Source organism: Heptranchias perlo, unplaced genomic scaffold (assembly GCF_035084215.1).
Source record: "Heptranchias perlo isolate sHepPer1 unplaced genomic scaffold, sHepPer1.hap1 HAP1_SCAFFOLD_70, whole genome shotgun sequence".
NCBI classification, from domain to species: Eukaryota; Metazoa; Chordata; class Chondrichthyes; order Hexanchiformes; family Hexanchidae; genus Heptranchias; species Heptranchias perlo.
Window position 1 is genome coordinate 2,271,482 of NW_027139729.1, and position 20,904 is coordinate 2,292,385.

Here is a 20,904-nt window from a genome sequence, read left to right on the forward strand (position 1 = left end):
AGTATCAATTTCTTTAGTGCAGGATGAGCTACATATTACATACCAGTCCAAAAATCACCTACAGTGTTAGACTCAGATACAGAATTATTGCAGAATGAAATACACATTACATACCAGTCCAGTAATTTCACTGTGAACAGATTGAAAGGTACATTATCATTCACAATCGAGTTCAGAGATTAAGATGTAATACTACTCCAAAACTCACACACGTCGTTTGATTAAGGAAAAACGAAAATGTATCCATATTAACAAACTAAATGCTCGATGAAGAACTGTATATAATTTAAAGTGTTAAAGATACAGTATCAAATACGATACTGCGAATTGAAATAAGAATACAGAATGAATCCAGACTTGCACATTGTCTCAGAGACTGAATTACAGAATGAATCCCAAACTGAGATAAAGTAGCAGAGAATGGCAGATACAGAATGTATCCCACAACAGACAGTACCAGAGACTGACAGATACAGAATGAATGCATCAATTATATATAGTACCTGGAGACTGACAGATGCAGAATATACCCCATGCTCACACTCAGTAACAATGACTGACAGATACAGAATAAATCCCACTCTCATATACAGTACCAGAGACTGACCTCTACTGGCGGTAAGCGACAACTGTAATGAGGGAACAAATTCACATGATCTGTCATGGTTGCAGAAACAGGACAATGTGCAATGTGAGGAAAGTTTCTGTCTGTAACTTTTACTCTCGTATTTTTGCACTTTTTGACGGTGAAAACTGAAGACAATTGATTCATAATAAACTTTTTGTTTCACTCATTCGATAGTTGTGAATTTGCCCCATTATATTTCACTGTATATTGCACAGTGTTTGTCTCTGATTTCTCAGGATGATTTACATTGCTCCTTTACCCCATTTAGACTCTTATTTTCCAAGCAGTATGTGGCCTCCTTATTCCCCCTAGCGAAATGCCCCACCTCACACCTTTCTGTATTGAAATTCAATGGCCATTGACACGGCCGTTCTGCAAGTTTATTTTGTCCCAGTCTTCCTCAGTATAGACAGTATCCCCTCAATCAATTACCAGAATTTAACACAGCATTACAAGTAGTGTTTGGTCCAACAAAATGTACTTGCAGCTCGTCTCCATTCCGAGTTTTTCTAAATCCCACCCGTGCAATATAATGTGAAGAATGAGTTTATCTTCTGTCCCTCTCTCATCTGTAAACTTCAATGACCCGGGGTTTGGGGACATCTACTGGCCGGAAGCAGAACTGCAACAGTTCGGAACAAATTGCTGAAACCGGACAATGTGCAGTGTGAGCGTGTTTGTGATTGGTGGCACGTATTAAATCTGATTTTTTTTTAAACCCGCCCATTAACATTTCTTGTTTGTTATTGAACAGTAAACAGAGCCGGACAGTAAGGATGTGGGGAGTTATACAAAGAGCATCTATTGCAGGCATCATGTGAGAAGTTTGAAGGACACATTTTAAACAGCGGCTGTTTTGTTTCGGTTGAATGGTTAGTCCCAAGGGAGAGGGGATTAGAAATCTGATATGTGCAAAGCTCCCCGCCCCATCGGGTAGTCCCATTGATGGATCAGTGCAGGGGGTGGGCCGTGTTTGGATGTCACTAAATTGTTGTAAAACAGCCCAACACACCTGGTGTGCAGAAGCTGAGTGCTGCAGTACTGCAGTGGAGTCAGACACTGACACTGTTTGTATCGCTGGTTTTGATTTGTGGATATTACAATGATTATTAACAGAGAGATTCAATTGATCACTTTTGTATTTTCTACCTCACCTGTTCTTGAATTACAAGAGATACTTTTTCTTCCAGAGGCAAATCCTTGAAGGACCCAGAATCAGTGTGATGTTTCCTCCACTCGAGGCACAAGGAACAGTGCAGCCAGCTCCTTCTCACACACAGTATGTATATTATCACTCACAGAGCACAGCGACACAGACAGGTCATCAGTCCCACATTCTCAGACAAGCAGAAATATTTAATCCTACACTGATCCCAATCCAACAGTCAAACAGAGCAGGAGAGACAGACGGAATTTCCATTTCACAACAACTCAGTACCGCTGACCGGCAGATAAATAATTCCCAGTCCAAAATCACACCCAGTATCAGATTGAAAGGCACTGTGTCAATCTCATATTAGTTCAGCCTTAGCTACAAATTAAATACCAGATAGAACTGACACATGGTACCGATTGATAGATACAGAATCAATCACAATAGTGTACCCCGAGATTCAAATTAAATACCAGCCCACAACTCACACACATTATGAGCTTAAAGATGCAGTATTCATGACAATATTGGACACTAAGATATAAATTAGATACCAGTTCAGATGTTACCTATATTTGCATCACATATATGTCCAAAAATCTCATAGTGTCTGAATGAAATGGACAGTTTCAATTCCTTTACCGGAGACTGTGTTGCACATTAGATACAAGTCCAAAATTCTCATACAGTATCAGATTGAAAGATACAGTATCAATTCCATTAATGCAGACTGAGCAACACATCACATACCAGTCTAAAAATCTCTGTGTCAGATTGAAAGATACAGTTTCGAATTGATTAGTACAGACTGACCCACACGTTACATACCAGGATACAAATCTCACACAGTATCTGACTGAAAGATACAGTATCAATCCCATTAGTGCAGACTGAGCTGCACATTAGATACCAGTCCAGAAATCACATTCAGGGTCATGCTGAAAGATGCAGTTTGAATTCCATTTGTGCAGACTGAACTACACAACAGACACCAGCCCAAAAATCTCTGTGTCAGATTGAAAGATACAGTATCAATTCCATTAGTGCAGATTGAGCTACACATTATATATGGTCCAAAATTCGAATAGAGTATCATACTGAAAGATACAGTATCAATTCCATTAGTGCAGATTGAGCTTCACATTTTTATGGTCCAACATTCGAATACATTATCGTACTGAAAGATACAGTATAAATCCTATTCATGTTGACTAAGCTACACATTGCAAACCAGTCCAATAATCAGATCAACTCATGCTGAAAGGTACGGCATCAATACCATTATTGCAGACTGAGGTATTCCTTGCACACAAGTCCAAATACAGCACACAGTGTCAGACTGAAAGATACAGTATCAATCCCATTAATGCAGACTGAACTACACATTAAATACCAGTCCAAAAATCACACAGTGTCAGCTTGAAAGATAAAGTATCAATTCCACTAGCCCAGACTGAGCTACACAATAAATACCAGTCCAATAGTTTCACAGTAAGGTATTGAAATGTACATTATCATTTAAAATAGTCTTCACAGAAATTAAGATATAATCCTACATCAAAACTCACAAACATTGTTTGATTAAAACAAAATCCAAAAGTGTATCCATAATTACAAATTAACGCTAGAAAAAGTACGATGCAGACATTCATGTATTAAAGACACAGTTTCATGCAACATACTGCAACCTGAAATAAAAATACAGAACGAATCCAGACTTGCACTTTGTCCCAGAGATTGAGTTACAGAATAAATCCTACGCTGAGATATAATACCAGAGACTGACTGTCACAGAATGAATCCCACACTCACAGGCAGCACCAGAGTCTGACAGATTCAGAATGAATCCCACACTCACACACAGCACCAGAGACTGACAGATACAGAATGAATCCCACACTCACACACAGTATCAGAGACTGACAGATTCAGAATGAATCCCACACTCACACACAGCACCAGAGACTGACAGATTCAGAATGAATCCCACACTCACACACAGTACCTGAGACTGACAGATACAGAGTAAATCCTACATTCACACACAGTACCAAAGACTGACAAATTCAGAATTAATCCCTCACTCACACACAGTACCAGAGACTGACAGATACAGAGTAAATCCCACACTCACATAAAGTACCGGAGACTGACAGATATTTTATGAATCTCATACTCACACACAGTACCTGAGTCTGACAGATACAGAGTTAATCCTAAATTCACACACAGTACCAGAGACTGACAAATTCAGAATTAATCCCACAATCACACACAGTACCAGAGACTGACAGATTCAGAATTAGTCCCACAATCACACACAGTACCAGAGAATGACAGATACAGAGTAAATCCCACACTCACATACAGTACCGGAGACTGACAGATACAGAGTAAATCCCACACTCACATACAGTACCGGAGACTGACAGATACAGAGTAAATCCCACACTCACATACAGTACCGGAGACTGACAGATACAGAGTAAATCCCACACTCACATACAGTACCGGAGACTGACAGATACAGAGTAAATCCCACACTCACATACAGTACCACAGACTGACAGATATATTATGAATCTCACACTCACACACAGTACCAGAGACTGACGGATACAGAATAAATCCCACACTCACACACTGTACCGGAGACTGACAGATGTAGAATCAATCTCACACTCACACACAGTACCAGAGACTGAAGAGAGAGAATTAATGTCAAACTCACAGACAGTACTGGAGACTGACAGATAAAGAATGAATATACAGTCTGACATCTACTGGCCGTAAGGGAGAACTGTAACAGAGTGGAACAAATTCACATTGTCTGTCGTTGTGACAGATTCAGGACAAAGTGCAATGTGAGGAAATAGTTTCTCTCTGTAACTTCTACTCTCGTATTTTTTCATATTTTGACAGTGAAATATTAAGACAATTGATTCAGAATAAAGTTTTTGTTTTACTCATTCGATAGTTGTGAATTTGCCCCATTATATTTCACTGTACATTGCGCAATATTTCTGTCTGATTTCTCAGGACACGATTTAGATTAATACAAATAAACCGAACTGAAACAGAAATAAAAACTGAGCATAAAGCTGGAAGTTTTAATGGCGACCGTCAAAGGTGAAAGGGATAAAATAGAGAGAAAAAAATACCAAAAATGCTGGAAATACTCAGCAGGTCCGGCAGCATCTGTGGAGAAGGGAAGCTCGGGTTAACGGTTCAGGACTATGACCCTTCTATAGATCAGAAAGGTTAATCCGACATAATTTAAATAAGGAACGGGAATCAGCAGAGGGAAAAACTTCAGAAAATCAATTAATTTCACTGAATCCGGACAATTGTGTCCAATATCCACAGTACAGATCATAGGAAATAATAATAAAAAGGGACAGAGATCAATTCAACATTATGGGGGATATAAATGAGCTTTAAAAGTATTTTTTCAAATGTAAATTAGACCCGTTTGTGTTTTGGAAACACGATCCCTCTGAACAGCATCAAATTCGGTTCCAGTCTTGGTGTTTCTGAATTAAGCGAACTGGGATTCAAACCTGTTGGAATTAACTGTTTGGAAGGCAGCTCTGCTCACCATTGTCGCACTTTGTTCACTACGAGGGAGAAATAGAGTGTTTCTGTGGAGTTTGGGTTTTGACTTTCTGGCACTTTAATCACAGACAATAAATATTTCCCAAACACCAGCCCCTGAACAGACACAACAAGCTGGTGGAATTTCTCCTTTATAAATATTAAATAAGAAACGGCCAGGAAGATTTCACAAGAACAATTGGGGAAGCAAAGAGGAACTACGAAATTAAATTATCAAGGAATATCAAAAGAAATAGTAAATTATTCTCCAGACGCATAAATAAAACAGGGAAAATCAGAATAGCTTCAGTGCCACAAAGGAATGCACAAAATAAACTCACAGGTAACGTAAGTGAAATGGCAGAAATGTTAAATGATTACTTTGCCTCAGTATTTACCCGGGAGATTAACAGGGTGAACATGATATTAGAGGAATGGGTCAATAAAGATATCAAGACATTTAAGTTAGAAAGGGTGATTAAACTCCTGGTCCAGATGGATTCCATCTGCACATATTAAATGAAGCAAGGGAAAAGATAGCAGAGGCACTGTTACATATATAGAAAAAAATCATCACAAAAAGGAATAGTGCCAGAGGACTGGATGACAGTTAATGTGATTCTTATATTTTAAAACAGGAGATAGAACAAGTCCAGGGAACTATAGACCAGTTAACTGGAGGTCGGTGGTAGGAATGATCATGGAATTCTTTACTCAATGAAGCAATAGAAAAACATCTGAAAACCGAAAATATAATAAAGAATAGTCAGCACGGATTTCAGAAAGGGAAGGTTTAACAGTTTGGCACAAGGTTTGACAGTTTAAATTACAGTTCAACATAACTTATCTGCTTTTCAATTCCATTCCTCCAGAAATAAACCCCAGTGTTGTGTTTGCTTTCTGTGGCCTCATCAACCTGTGTTGCTACTTTTAATGATTTGTCAATCTGTACCCCTAAATCCCTTTGCTCTTCTACCCCATTTAGGCTCTTATTTTCAAAGCAGTGCTTGGCCTCCTTATTCCCCAGAGCAAAATGCACCACCTCAAAACTTTTGATAAGGAAATTCAAAGGCCATTTACACGGCCTTTCGGCAAGCTTATTCAAGTCTTCTTGTATTTTGTCGCAGTCTTCCTCAGTATAGACAACAACCGCTAAATTAATTACAAGAATTTAACACAGCATTAAAACTAATGTTTGATCTAACAAAATGTACTTGCAGCTCGTCTCCATTCCCAGTTTTTCTAAATCCCACCCGTGCAATATAATGTGAAGAATGAGTTTATCTTCTGTCCCTCTCTCATCTGTAAACTTCAATGACCCGGGGTTTGGGGACATCTACTGGCCGGAAGCAGAACTGCAACAGTTCGGAACAAATTGCTGAAAGCGGACAATGTGCAGTGTGAGCGTGTTTGTGATTGGTGGCAGGTATTAAATCTGATTGGTTTCTTCAGATATCCAGTCAGAGAGTTACAGTTAATAATTATCGTGACTTCACTCCCAGTGACCCAATCACAATCATTACCTTCCCCCATCCCTCATTAACATAGGGCTGTGGGGCTGCCTATTTAATCCGAGCTCGGAGCGGATTTGGGTCATTTCTGGGTCTGAGATTGAGTTTGGAAATGCCTGAGGACAAGAAAGCAGCTCCCAAGAAGGGCGCCAAGAAAACCTTGAGTAAAGCACCAGCCAAGGGCGGCAAGAAGCGGAGAAAGTCGAGGAAGGAGAGTTACTCCATCTACGTCTACAAAGTGATGAAGCAGGTTCACCCCGACACCGGCATCTCCTCCAAGGCCATGAGCATCATGAACTCCTTTGTGAACGATATTTTCGAGCGCATCGCGGGTGAGGCTTCCCGCCTGGCCCATTACAACAAGCGGGCGACCATCAGCTCCCGGGAGATCCAGACCGCCGTGCGCCTGCTGCTGCCCGGGGAACTGGCCAAGCACGCCGTGTCGGAAGGGACAAAGGCGGTGACCAAGTACACCAGCTCCAAGTAAAACTCCACAATGTACTGAAAAAAAAACAACGGCTCTTTTAAGAGCCACCCACAACCTCTCTGAAGGAGCTGCTTTTCCGATATATTTACATAGTATGTTTTTAACACCGCGACATTATTCCAATCGAAAACTGATACTCTACGCCGTTGAAATTTCTGACCCATAAACTGAACACGAGTTTCTGATCCGCTCCTTCCCATTCGCTTTGTTCTTAAAGCGTTACTATTCCGGCGACGAACACACCCTGAATGACCCCTTAGCATTTCCATTATCTCTATGAATTCAGTCTCCCCACATTAAAAGCAAACCCACCCCTTGCAGTAACACAGCGGAGTCGGGGCAGAATGAGAACTCCGTCCGGGTCCATCTTTTCACAGAAACACTCTCGGCTCTGTGAGAAGGGACCAATCTATAACGTGTCACTTTTATAAAGACTAAATTGAAACGTGTCCCTTCACGGAATGCTGTGAATGGGGATTTCGTCCCGAACGGTACAGTTTGAAAGCGATGATAAAATTAGCGATAATTTAAAGCAGATTTTAAAACAGCGCCAGCGATTGGTGACGGGTAGCGCTGAATAAGACAAGATAAAAAGAACGGGTTTAAAACCTTGTGCTCAGGGAGAACATTGATCGAAATCCGGTCCTTTACTGCACTGAAATTTGCGGGCTTTTTGAAATTCATCAAATTCCTTGTCTGACCGTTGAGGCCGGTAAATCCCGCCCTCTTCTGATTCCCAGCTATCTGATTGGTTAATGAAATAGGCAAATGAGGTGTATTAAAGAGCAACCAATCAGATGACCTTTCAGTCTACAAGAAGGGTAAATACGGAAATCATTCTTCATTCTTTGTGAAAGTGTTTGTGAGATTGTGGAAATGTCTGGAAGAGGAAAAACCGGCGGTAAAGCTCGGGCCAAGGCCAAGTCTCGCTCCTCCCGGGCCGGACTGCAGTTCCCTGTGGGCCGTGTTCACAGGCACCTGCGAAAGGGGAACTACGCTGAACGTGTGGGTGCCGGAGCCCCGGTCTATCTGGCTGCTGTGCTCGAGTATCTGACGGCTGAAATCCTCGAGCTGGCCGGCAACGCGGCCCGGGACAATAAGAAGACCCGCATCATCCCCAGACACCTGCAGCTGGCCATCCGCAACGACGAGGAGCTCAACAAGCTGCTGGGACGGGTGACCATCGCTCAGGGTGGGGTGCTGCCTAATATCCAGGCCGTGCTGCTGCCGAAGAAAACCAGCACTGTGAGCTCCAAGAGCAAATAAAGCGACCAAGATTTAATCTGATAACCCAAAGGCTCTTTTCAGAGCCACCCACTGTATTTATGAAAGGGCTGGTTACTGTCAGTCAAAGGACTTGATTCCGATTCGCGAAACTAACAATAACTTGTTAAACACAAATGATCCATATCGGTCTGTTGCAGTACTCGCTTCCGGACCGCAGATGTCGCCAACCTCCAATAGATTGAAATTTGCAGTTTGTCTGGTGAATGAGACAAAATACCAGAACCGTCAGAATTGTTAACTGGGTGGGTGGGATGCAGAAATACCAGGGACGCTTGTTATTATTTACCGTCCCATCCTCGGACAAGTCTGCCTCGGTTTGTTATTTTACCCAGATGTATACAACAGATGCTGAATGATCAGTTGTTTATTGTGTCAGCGATTACTGAATAAAGAATGTGTGAAATTTGTGTTTGGATGTGAGTGAGGTATTTATTCTGTCCCTGCCCGTCTGATATCTGCTCCCTCCCGTTTGTACATTTCCCGTTTAAGCAAATTTCTCAAGGACATGCCATTTCAACCCAGGAGATCACAGCTCTTTCCATCGCCGATTTGGTGGCTCTGAAAAGAGCCTTTGTTGCACTTGGTGCTGAAGCCGGGTCGGGTTTAGGCGCGCTCCCCGCGGATGCGGCGGGCCAGCTGGATGTCTTTGGGCATGATGGTGACTCGCTTGGCGTGGATGGCGCACAGGTTGGTGTCCTCAAATAGCCCCACCAGGTAAGCCTCGCTGGCCTCCTGCAGGGCCATGACGGCCGAGCTCTGGAAGCGCAGGTCTGTCTTGAAATCCTGAGCGATCTCTCGCACCAGGCGCTGGAAGGGCAGTTTGCGGATCAGCAGCTCGGTGGATTTCTGGTAGCGCCGGATCTCCCTCAGAGCCACAGTGCCGGGTCTGTAGCGATGAGGCTTCTTCACTCCGCCCGTGGCTGGAGCGCTCTTCCTCGCCGCTTTGGTAGCCAACTGTTTGCGAGGAGCTTTCCCGCCGGTCGATTTACGCGCCGTCTGCTTGGTCCTGGCCATTTTCTGAACAGATATCAACACAAACTGAGACACAAAGACTGTTAATACGGACTGCGCTCTGGGGCCGCCTTATAAAGGGTCTAAGGGGATCCGCCCCTGGCTTCTGATTTGCTGACGACCAACACCCTATCAGGGAGTGACCGTCCCGGGACTGTGATTGGCAGGTTTGAACCGAGCTCTGTCAGTCAGACCGAAACGGCGGGAGGTATTGGGCCCCAATTGGCTGAGCTGAAATTAATCATCAATTTCAAAAAGCCCGCCAATTTCAGAGCATCAAATAACAGTTTCAAGAAAATCTCATTTCCTTCCAGCAATTTAAGAATCTCTCTCTTTATAATCTCCATTATTTCCTTCTCCTCAGCTCAAACCTCAGGCTGTTTCACATTCCGGTTCATTCTCTGATCTGTCTGTAAACGGGCGGGAATAAAGCCCCGGTCATTGCTTTCCGGAATGGGACAAAGTCCAGCTTCAATTTCAAAAATCCCGCCAGTTCCGGCCCGGTGAACCGCTCCTCAAACAGAAACTTCACATCGAACTGATAATTGAATGAGGGCAGGAAATAAAGACCGAGTAGAGAGGACACAGCGGGAGAGGGAGTGAGGAGGGATTTTACTCTGAGCGGAGAATGTAATGTCTGGGGAAATAGTCTGTATCCCCGCCTGTTCATTTATACCGTGAAACCGGGAATTCCGCTCCTTCTCTCGGGTTGGCCGAGAACCCCTGTACCGAGTGTTAGGGAATCTCCCCATACTAATTAAATATAGGAAACTGCTTCCCCATCCCGAGATCTTTCCTCTCCCCGTTCCCAGGTCACTGCTCTCTCTGTGAGGCGGTGGGTGGCTCTTAGAAGAGCCTTTGTTTTCTGTTAGGTTTGAAAGGGTCGAGTTGTTCAGCCGCCGAATCCATAGAGAGTGCGGCCCTGCCGTTTCAGAGCGTACACCACATCCATGGCAGTGACCGTCTTGCGCTTGGCGTGTTCAGTGTAGGTGACCGCGTCCCTGATCACATTCTCCAGGAAAACCTTCAGCACCCCGCGGGTTTCCTCGTAGATCAGACCCGAGATCCGCTTGACACCGCCACGGCGAGCCAGGCGGCGGATGGCTGGTTTGGTGATCCCCTGGATGTTATCACGAAGCACTTTACGGTGCCGCTTTGCTCCGCCTTTGCCCAGTCCTTTGCCTCCTTTACCTCTGCCAGACATGATGATTCTTCACTCAAATCGCTGCTGAATGAATAACAAACTTATGCTGCTTCCGTTTTTATGCAGCCTGCCCCGACCTGACTGAAACAGACACAGGGAGGGGAGGAGACAGAGTGAGATATTAAACAGGGAGCGGCGGAGACAGAGTGAGAGGACAGAGAGGGGAGGAGAGAGTCAGAGTGACGGACAGAGCGGAGAGCGGCCTCTGATATTCCAGCTCCACCTCCAGCTTTCTCCACCCGCCAATTTCAAACCGTTTATCGATAATAGAACCGAAACACAGCGCTCCGCACAAACCCTTACAGACTCGGGCTTCATATTCATGGATTCCCAGAAAAACAGAGCTTTTAAATAAGCCCCGTTACAATTAACAGTCAGTAATATTCCTGCCTAAATACAATCCCTTCTATAACAAGTCAACCCGCCTCCTTCCATTTCAGTCCCAGACCCGATTCGATCTCCCCACACATCACCTCCCAGAGGGGTTCAGCAGTTGACAAACACTTTATTCCAGCTGATTTGAAGAATCTCATGTGTTGGGGTTTGAACTGTGATAGCGGCGGATCTCCGCCAGTGTTACCCTGTCACGGACTCTCGCCCTGAATCTGTGAGAAAAAATGAACTGGGACCGGAGCCGAACACACGCCAGTTCCAGTGAGGCCCGGCCCGGACATCCCATTCTCTCTATTTTATTCCAGACAGTGGGCGTGTGGCGAGGATAGCGAATGTCAGCGAGTCACCAGGACCCTGGGTTTATTTGAAATGATTTCTATCTGAAATCTGAGCCCGGCCCCGGGACAGGAATCATCTGATTCCGGGATCAGCTCTTTTCTGAGAGACGTGGGTGGCTCTGAGAAGAGCCGTTGGGTTCAGATGGTCACAAGTTGCACTTGATATTTTTACTTCTTTTTGCCCGCTGCTTTCTTGGGCTTTGCTGACTTCGGCTTGGGCTTGGCCCTCGGTTTTTCCACCTTCTTCGCCTTCGCCTTCACTGGCTTGGGGGTCTTGGGCTTCTTAGCCGCCGCTTTCTTCTTAATTGGTGATTTCGCCGCCTTTTTCGTGGTCGATTTCTTGACCGCTGGTTTCTTGGCCGTTAATTTCTTGACGGCTGTTTTTTTGGCCGCTGGTTTCTTTCTGGGAGATTTCTTGGTCACTTGTTTCTTCACCTTCTTTACCACTTTTGCCTGGGTTTCCTTCTTAGCGACTCTGAAGGAGCCCGAGGCGCCCGTGCCCTTGATCTGCACCAGGGAGCCTTTTTCCACATTTCTCTTGATACTTAATTTGATCTGGGACCGGAGCTTCTCCACATCCAGGCCTTTGGTAGCCAGAACCTTCTTTATCGCGGCCAGGGATATCCCCTTGCGATCCTTGCAATCCCCCACAATCTTGAGGATCTGTTCTCCCAACGGGGGACCGGTGGTCTTGGGTCGGGGAACCGCCTTCTTCTTCTTCGGAGCCTTGGGTGGAGCGGCGGCGGCAGGAGGAGCCGCTTCTGCGGCTGCAGTGTCTGTCATGTCCGGGAATCTGCAGAAAACCTCTCTGACAGTCAGAGCTGGGTGAGAAATGAAACGAGAGGCGGCGGCACAGAGCAACTTAAAGGCACAGAGCGGACGGGGCGGAGACATCCTGCTGTCAGCTCCCGGCCCCTCCAGCCTCTCTGTGTTTCTCTCTCCTCTTAAACTCCCCGATTCCAATTCAAATCGGGCACTCCAGAGTCCCAGACGAGCCCCTCCCCATCTGTAACACCGGTATGTTTGCTGTCGATAAACTTGCACCGGAATTAAAAGCACCAGTTTCGATTTAAACCCGTTTCATTGCTGCACTGATCGCGCTCTCTCACCCGATCGCTGACATGATCTCCGTTTTTCGGCTGAAATCTTGAATTGATCTAAAACTTTACCTTAAATTTCCACTTCGGAGCTCGGCAGGGGAGGAGGGCGATCCTTTGACAGGGATTTTTTAAAAAAATTACTCCAAATAGACTTGGAAATCCGGCGATGAGACCGGCCACACAAACACAGTGACATTAATCTAACCCGCCCGCCCCTTTAACACACTCTCTCTGACACAATGTTCACATCTTCACATTCACAGGACAAACTGTTCGCCAGATTGACAATTCCCGGGACAGGCTTTCCTCCCCGCTCGGCCTGTGCTGCAGATTCTCGGGGGTTAGTTGTCGTTTCCCAGCTCAGTAACTGTTAAACACTCTGAGGCCGGCGCTCCTCACAGTGTCTGGTCCCCAGATTCAGGGGCAGGAGTCAATCACAGCTGTGGATGTGATAATCCACATCTGGTTTTACATTATTATATTGTTCGACACAGAAATATGTTTGATTAAGATGAAAATACAAATTATCCGCTCTGGGCTCCTCCAATCTCTCTGTGTCTCTCTCTCCTCCGAAACTGACTGACAGACAATCGTAACTGGTGTCCTATCCGTCCCGTTCTCAATCCCCTTGGACGGCTAGTTATTGAATATATTCAACACTAACAGGCAGTCCAGTGTCAGACAGTTACAAGCTGTTTCTCTCCAACTTTCCTTACTGGACTGGAGACAGGTAAATGCACCGTCAGACCGGCGCATACATAATAGAAGGGACAGTGACCGTCTGACCAACAGAACCGGAGGTCTGTTCACAGACACAGAATGAGTCTTTACCTTACAACAGGGTATCTATATTACGCTCATTAACAGTATCCTGCTTTCATGTACAGCACTAGAGAGAGAGAGAAAGACAGACCGACAGACAAACAGAGAGACATACACACAGACACAGTATCAGTCTCACACTTCCTATCAGTGTGTCCGTTTCACGCTCAGTAACAGTATCCCACCTTCATGTACAGCGCTAGAGACAGAGACACAGAGAGGCACAATATCAGTCTCACATTCCCACCAGTGTGTCCGTTTCACACTCAGAATGGAAAGAACCTGCTATTTAAAATCATTGCTGCTTTCTCCCCCCAAACCAATAGTGAATGTTCCTGGTTTAGTTCCAGTCTCACTCTGTGGTTGGACAGTGAAGAGTGGAAACAGAGCCGGACAGTAAGGATGTGGGGAGTTATACAAAGAGCATCTATTGCAGGCACCAGGTGAGAAGTGTGATGGATACATTTTAAACAGCGGCTGTTGGGTTTCGGTTGAAAGGTTAGTCCCATGGGAGAGGGGATCAGAAACCTGACCTGTACAAAGGTCCCTGCCCTCTCACACTCACATACAGTTCCACGGACTGAGAAATACAGAATGAATCCCACACTCACACACAGTGCCAGGGAGTGAGAGATACAGAATTAATCCCACATTTACATACAGTACCAGAGAGTGAGAGATACAGAATCAATCCCACACTCACACACAGCACCAGAGAGTGAGATACAGAATAAATTCGTCACTCACATACAGTATCAGAGAGTGACAGTTACAGAATCAATCCCACACTCACACATAGTACCAGAGAGTAAGATACAGAATAAATTCGGCACTCACATACAGTATCAGAGAGTGACAGTTACAGAATCAATCCCACGCTCAGACAAAGTACCAGAGAGTGACAGATACAGAATGAAACCCTCAGTCACATACAATACCAGAGAGTGACAGATACAGAATCAATCCCACACTCACACATAGTACCAGAGAGTAAGATACAGAATAAATTCGTCACTCACATACAGTATCAGAGAGTGACAGTTACAGAATCAATCCCACGCTCAGACAAAGTACCAGAGAGTGACAGATACAGAATGAAACCCTCAGTCACATACAATACCAGAAACTGACAGATACAGAATCAATCCCACACTCACATACAGTTCCACAGACTGACAGATACAGAATGAATCCCACACACACAGGACCAGAGACTGACAGATTCAGAATTGCTGCTTTACTCGGTCTTCATCCTTTGAATCTGGTGGAGAAATTGAAATAAAATCAGTGAAACTGCCCCATTTTAATGTTTGTTTCTGTAGAATTTACTGCCCAATAAAGTAAACACGGGTCCGGGGTCCGTTCAATTCCCCTTTTGCTTTGCTCTTGCTCTCATTCAGATTTACACCGCCCCCGGTTTTCCCGTTAACCACCACTTTCAGGGCGATGAATCAGAATTCAGTTCCTTCCTCTTTCTCACTGCGGAGCCAGTCTCAGAAATAATTAATTACTGATATTAATATCCCGCATATTAGCAGCACGTTCCCGCAGTGTCACAATCCAGAATGAACGTCTTGGAGAAAAGAACAGGCTCCTTTTCAGGCTTCGTCAATGATTCCGTTTTCAGGACACACGGCTCCTGTTCAGTCCCTGCAACGGAATCAATCGATAACCTGTAATTTGTTATTTTTACAGGTAGAAGTGAAATTTGTCCATGTCAGCAATCTATGAATGGGGTTTTATTCCGCAAGTTATGGACAATGTGTTTTTAAAACAGCGCTAGGAATCTGGGACGTGTAATACGGAATAACATTATTACAAAGAGATTTTAAGTCTTTGTCTGAAAACGACATGTCCGAGTAATTCACTGATTTCATACACTGAAATTGGCGGCCTTTTTCAAATTTTAAAAAATCGGTCAATTCTGGCCAATTATTTGCTCTGTTTTCTTATTGACGTCTCTCCGATTGGTTAAGGAAATTAGTTTTCAAGCAAAGCAACCAATGAGAAGTAGCCTCAGTTTGGAGCGGGCTTTGAGAGTTGGGCCTGTGGTAATTCCAGGTCCCCAATGACTGAGCTCAAACGGTTCAATTTCACAAACCCTCTCAGTATCAGTGTCAGAAACAACCGTCAGAGGGAAAATCCATATCACAAGACTGGGCCCTTATCACAGCGGCTCAGCTTAACCTGTTCTCCCATGGAAACCCCCGGTCCCACATCACAACATCTGACTGATAAATAGAACCAAAACAGAGCGAATGGAGTGAAGGAGCATTTCACTGAGGGGGGAAATGCAGGTCCGGGTAAACTCACTTGTAACGTTCCCTGGACAATTCAGTGCACTCATTAAGGGAAATTTTCCTCTCAGTAACCGGTGCAGCACGCCGCCGATCCCACGTCACCGTATTGTGTTCCTGAAAACTCCTTAATTATAAAACTATTCCCGAGCCCCATATATCCCGCACCAGTTCCCAGGTCAGTGCTCTCTCTGTGAGGCGGTGGGTGGCTCTTAGAAGAGCCTTTGTTTGGTGTCCGGTTTGAAAGGGTCGAATTGTTCAGCCGCCGAATCCATAGAGAGTGCGGCCCTGCCGTTTCAGAGCGTACACCACATCCATGGCAGTGACCGTCTTGCGCTTGGCGTGTTCAGTGTAGGTGACCGCGTCCCTGATCACATTCTCCAGGAAAACCTTCAGCACCCCGCGGGTTTCCTCGTAGATGAGACCCGAGATACGCTTGACACCGCCACGGCGAGCCAGGCGGCGGATGGCTGGTTTGGTGATCCCCTGGATGTTATCACGAAGCACTTTCCGGTGCCGCTTGGCTCCGCCTTTGCCCAGTCCTTTGCCTCCTTTACCTCTGCCAGACATGATGATTCTTCACTCAGATCGCTGGTGAATGAAAAACTCTCGCCTTTCTTCTCTATTTATAAAGCCCGCCCCGACCTGGTTGAGAAAGGCACATTGTCAGAGAGGCCGGGGAGGAGTGTTTGAATGACAGACAGAGCATGAACTGCGGGAGGGGAGGAGACTGGCTCAGAATGACGGACAAGCGGACGTGAAACTTCAAGCTCCGCCTCCAGGAATCAGTTACCGTCCTTTATAAAATTTTCACCAGCATCAAATGCGAAATACAAATTCAGACACAATCCTGACAGACTCCGGCTTAATATTCAAGGATTGCTCTGAAAAAAAGGCGGAAAATACAATTTTAATTCAATAATTGAGGCACACTACAGTTCCAATACAATCACTATCATAACAGAATCAATCAGTGCCGCAACGGGAGCGTTGGAAGAGGGAGAGTTTTAGTTTTCATATTTGTAGCTGACAGTAGGCGCCCAATAGTTCAATAAACATAAATCGGTGTGGAAGGCACCCGATACCTTTCCGTGCTTGGGTCAGTATGGGACTGGATAGATTGAGGGACCGGGGATGGATGGAGACTGGTCCTGTGTGGGGACTGGATAGATTCAGACACCGGGATGGACAGACCCAGGTCCTGTTTGGGGACTGGATAGATTCAGGGACTGGGATGGACAGACCCAGGTCCTGTTTGGGGACTGGATAGATTCAGGGACCGGGATGGACCGAGACAGTTCCTGTGCGGGTACAATGAGTTTCATTGGAGCTGAGGTCATTGGGTACTGGATAGATTCTGGGACGGGATGGTGTCAGATCCTCCGTGGGACTGGACAGATTCAGGGACATGGATGGATGGAGATTGGTCATGTGTGGGTATTATGAATTGAATTAGAGCTGGAGTCAGTGTCAAACTGGGTCGATTCAGGGACCGGGATGGACAGACCCAGGTCCTGTGTGGGGACTGGATAGATTCAGGGATCGGGATGGACAGACCCAGGTCCTATGTGGGGACTGGATCGATTCAGGGATCGGGATGGACAGATCCAGGTCCTGTGTGGGGACTGGATCGATTCAGGGATCGGGATGGACAGACCCAGGTCCTGTGTGGGGACTGGATCGATTCAGGGATCGGGATGGACAGACCCAGGTCCTGTGTGGGGACTGGATCGATTCAGGGATCGGGATGGACAGACCCAGGTCCTGTGTCGGGACTGGATAGAATCAGGGATCGGGATGGACAGAGACTTGTCCCTGGCCACTGTGTGAGCCGGAATCTTACCTTTCGCAACCTTGGCGCCCAATTTGACCCTGAGACGAGCAACCAACCACACATCGGCATATAGGGAAAGGGCGGGAAAGTGGAGTTGAGGTAAAAATCAGATCAGCCATGATCTCATTAAATGGGGGAGCAGGCTCGAGGGGCCGAATGGCCTATTCCTGCTCCTATCTCTTATGGTCTGATCAGCACCATCACCAAGACCGCCGAATTCTACCTCCGATACATGATTCGTCTCCTCCCCTGCCTCAGCTGATCTGGTGCTGAAAACCTCAACCATTCCCTTGTTAACTCCAGACTTGGCGATTCCAATGCTCTTCTTATCAGCCTCCTATCTTCCGCCCTCTGTAAACTTGAACTCCTCCAAAACTGCGTTGCCCTATTCTAACTCCCACCAAGTCCCGTTCACCTATCACCCATGTGCTCGGTGAATTACATTGGCTCCCATTCCTTTAGCCGCTGTAGCGATGTAATATATTAACGTAGATCGGGGATAACTGTGATCAATAGGTCAGTCTCTTCAGAGAGTAACCAGCCCATTCATAGATACAGTGGGTGGCTCTGAAAAGAGCCTTTGGGTTATCAGATTAAATCTTGGCCGCTTTATTTGCTCTTGGAGCTCACAGTGCTGGTTTTCTTCGGCAGCAGTACGGCCTGGATATTAGGCAGCACCCCGCCCTGAGCGATGGTCACCCGTCCCAGCAGCTTGTTGAGCTCCTCGTCGTTGCGGATGGCCAGCTGCAGGTGTCTGGGGATGATGCGGGTCTTCTTGTTGTCCCGGGCCGCGTTGCCGGCCAGCTCGAGGATTTCAGCCGTCAGATACTCGAGCACAGCAGCCAGATAGACCGGGGCTCCGGCACCCACGCGTTCAGCGTAGTTGCCCTTTCGCAGGAGCCTGTGAACACGGCCCACAGGGAACTGCAGTCCGGCCCGGGATGAGCGAGACTTGGCCTTGGCCCGAGCTTTACCGCCGGTTTTTCCTCTTCCAGACATTTCCACAATCTCACAAACACTTTCACAAAGAATGAAGAAATCCTCCCGCACTCGCCCTTCTTATACCTTCTGGAGGAGAACAGTGGGGGCACTTGTGATTGGTCCATCTATTCTCAATTTCATTGGTTCAACCAACAGTCCAATCACGGAGCTGTTTTGATCACCAATCAATAGCCGGCAATGAGAAAAGGCGGAAAATACCGAACTGAACCGTTTTTTTGAAATTTGAAAAGCCCGCCAATATATTTGTAACACAAGAAGCGGATTTACTAAATAATGTCGCCTTAAGACAAAGATTTAAAAATCTCTCTCCTTTTACTCTGTTATTCCACATTTCCAATCACAACTTCCAGAATCATTTACAATCCGAATAAAATCCGGCTTCATTCACCGTTTGCTTTCAATCGGGCGGGAATAAAGTCCCATTTTGTAACGGGACAGATTCCAGCTCAATCTTTGTAAAAGTAACAAACCACAGATTGTGGATTGATCCCTGTTCACAGGAGCTGCAGCGCGATCGAAACCGGAGCCGAGACTCCTGGTGTAAGAAGTCGAACAGTGACAGAGCCTTTAGACTATTCTGTACTCGGTGTGAAGTCCCTTTCAGGGTTGCTGCTTTACAAAGGATTGCGGTTCTGAAAGTGATATTCCCGAATAATGAACAAACAAGCGTGAAAAGGAGAAAGAAATGACTGAAGTCTAATCCACCGCCTGAAAACGGCTCTGAAGGGGCAGATGCGGGGGAAGGGGTGGAAAATGAACGGGAATGAGAGGATCAGGGACACGTTTTTGGTTATTGGGACTAAATAAAAAAGCGACACACAGATTAAACCGGGCTGTGATTATGAGAATCTTCCAGATTTCAAGAGAAACTACAAAAACACAAGAGTTATAGAGAGACAGTTAGTATCAAACTATCGACAGTAAAATGATTCCATACAGAGGTGTCGGTACAGCTTCTTCAGAGAGACTGTGGGTGGCTCTTAAAAGAGCCTTTGTTTTTTTTTCAGTACATTGTGGAGTTTTACTTGGAGCTGGTGTACTTGGTCACCGCCTTTGTCCCTTCCGACACGGCGTGCTTGGCCAGTTCCCCGGGCAGCAGCAGGCGCACGGCGGTCTGGATCTCCCGGGAGCTGATGGTGTGCCGTTTATTATAATGAGCCAGGCGGGAAGCCTCACCCGCGATGCGCTCGAAAATATCGTTCACAAAGGAGTTCATGATGCTCATGGCCTTGGAGGAGATGCCGGTGTCGGGGTGAACCTGCTTCATCACTTTGTAGACGTAGATGGAGTAACTCTCCTTCCTCGACTTTCTCCGCTTCTTGCCGCCCTTGGCTGGTGCTTTACTCAAGGTTTTCTTGGCGCCCTTCTTGGGAGCTGCTTTCTTGTCCTCAGGCATTTTCAAACTCAATCTCAGACCCAGAAATGACCCAAATCCGCTCCGAGCTCGGATTAAATAGGCAGCCCCACAGCCCTATGGTAATGGGGGATGGGGGAAGGCAATGATTGTGATTGGTTCATTGGGAGTGATGCAACGTCACCTTTTCCTTTCACTCTCTGATTGGTTTCTTCAGATATCCAATCAGATTTAATACCTGCCACCAATCACAATCACGCTCACACTGCACATTGTCCGGTTTCAGCAATTTGTTCCGAACTGTTGCAGTTCTGCTTCCGGCCAGTAGATGTCCCCAAACCCCGGGTCATTGAAGTTTGCAGATGAGAGAGGGACAGAAGATAAACTCATTCTTCACATTATATTGCACGGGTGGGGTTTAGAAAAACTGGGAATGGAGACAAGCTGCAAGTACATTTTGTTAGAGCAAACATTAGTTGTAATGCTGTGTTAAATTCTTGTAATTAATTTACGGGGTATTGCCTAACTGAGTAAGACTGCGACCAAATTCAAGAAGCCTTCAATAAGCTTGCTGAAAGGCGGTGGAAATGGCCATTAAATTTCCATGAAGAAAGGTGTGAGGTGGTGCATTTTGCTCGGTGGAAAAAGGAGGCCAAATACGTCTTGGAAAATAAGAGTCTAAATGGGGTAGAAGAGCAAAGGGATTTAGGGGTACAGATTGACAAATCTTTAAAAGTAGCAACACAGGTTGATAAGGCCATAAAAAGCAAACACAGAGGTTTATTTCTAGAGGAGGAGAATTGAAAAGCAGATAAGTTATGTTGAACTGTAATTTAAACTGTGAAACCTTCTGTCAAACTGTTAAACCTTCCCTTTCTGAAATCCGTGC

The 20,904-nt window shown here is 45.7% G+C and overlaps 1 protein-coding gene across 1 annotated transcript in view; it reads right to left on the bottom strand.

The window, feature by feature from the left end:
- Positions 1–18,658, bottom strand: part of LOC137318364 (histone H2A-like) — a 38,069-nt gene extending 19,411 nt beyond the window's left edge. The window contains exons 1-2 of the mRNA XM_067981250.1: positions 18,284–18,658; positions 16,186–16,311 (exon numbers count right to left, since the gene is read on the bottom strand). Coding sequence (XP_067837351.1) covers positions 16,186–16,311; positions 18,284–18,658 — 501 coding nt within the window. The remainder of the gene's footprint in view (positions 1–16,185; positions 16,312–18,283) is intronic.
- Positions 18,659–20,904: the final 2,246 nt, after the last annotated feature.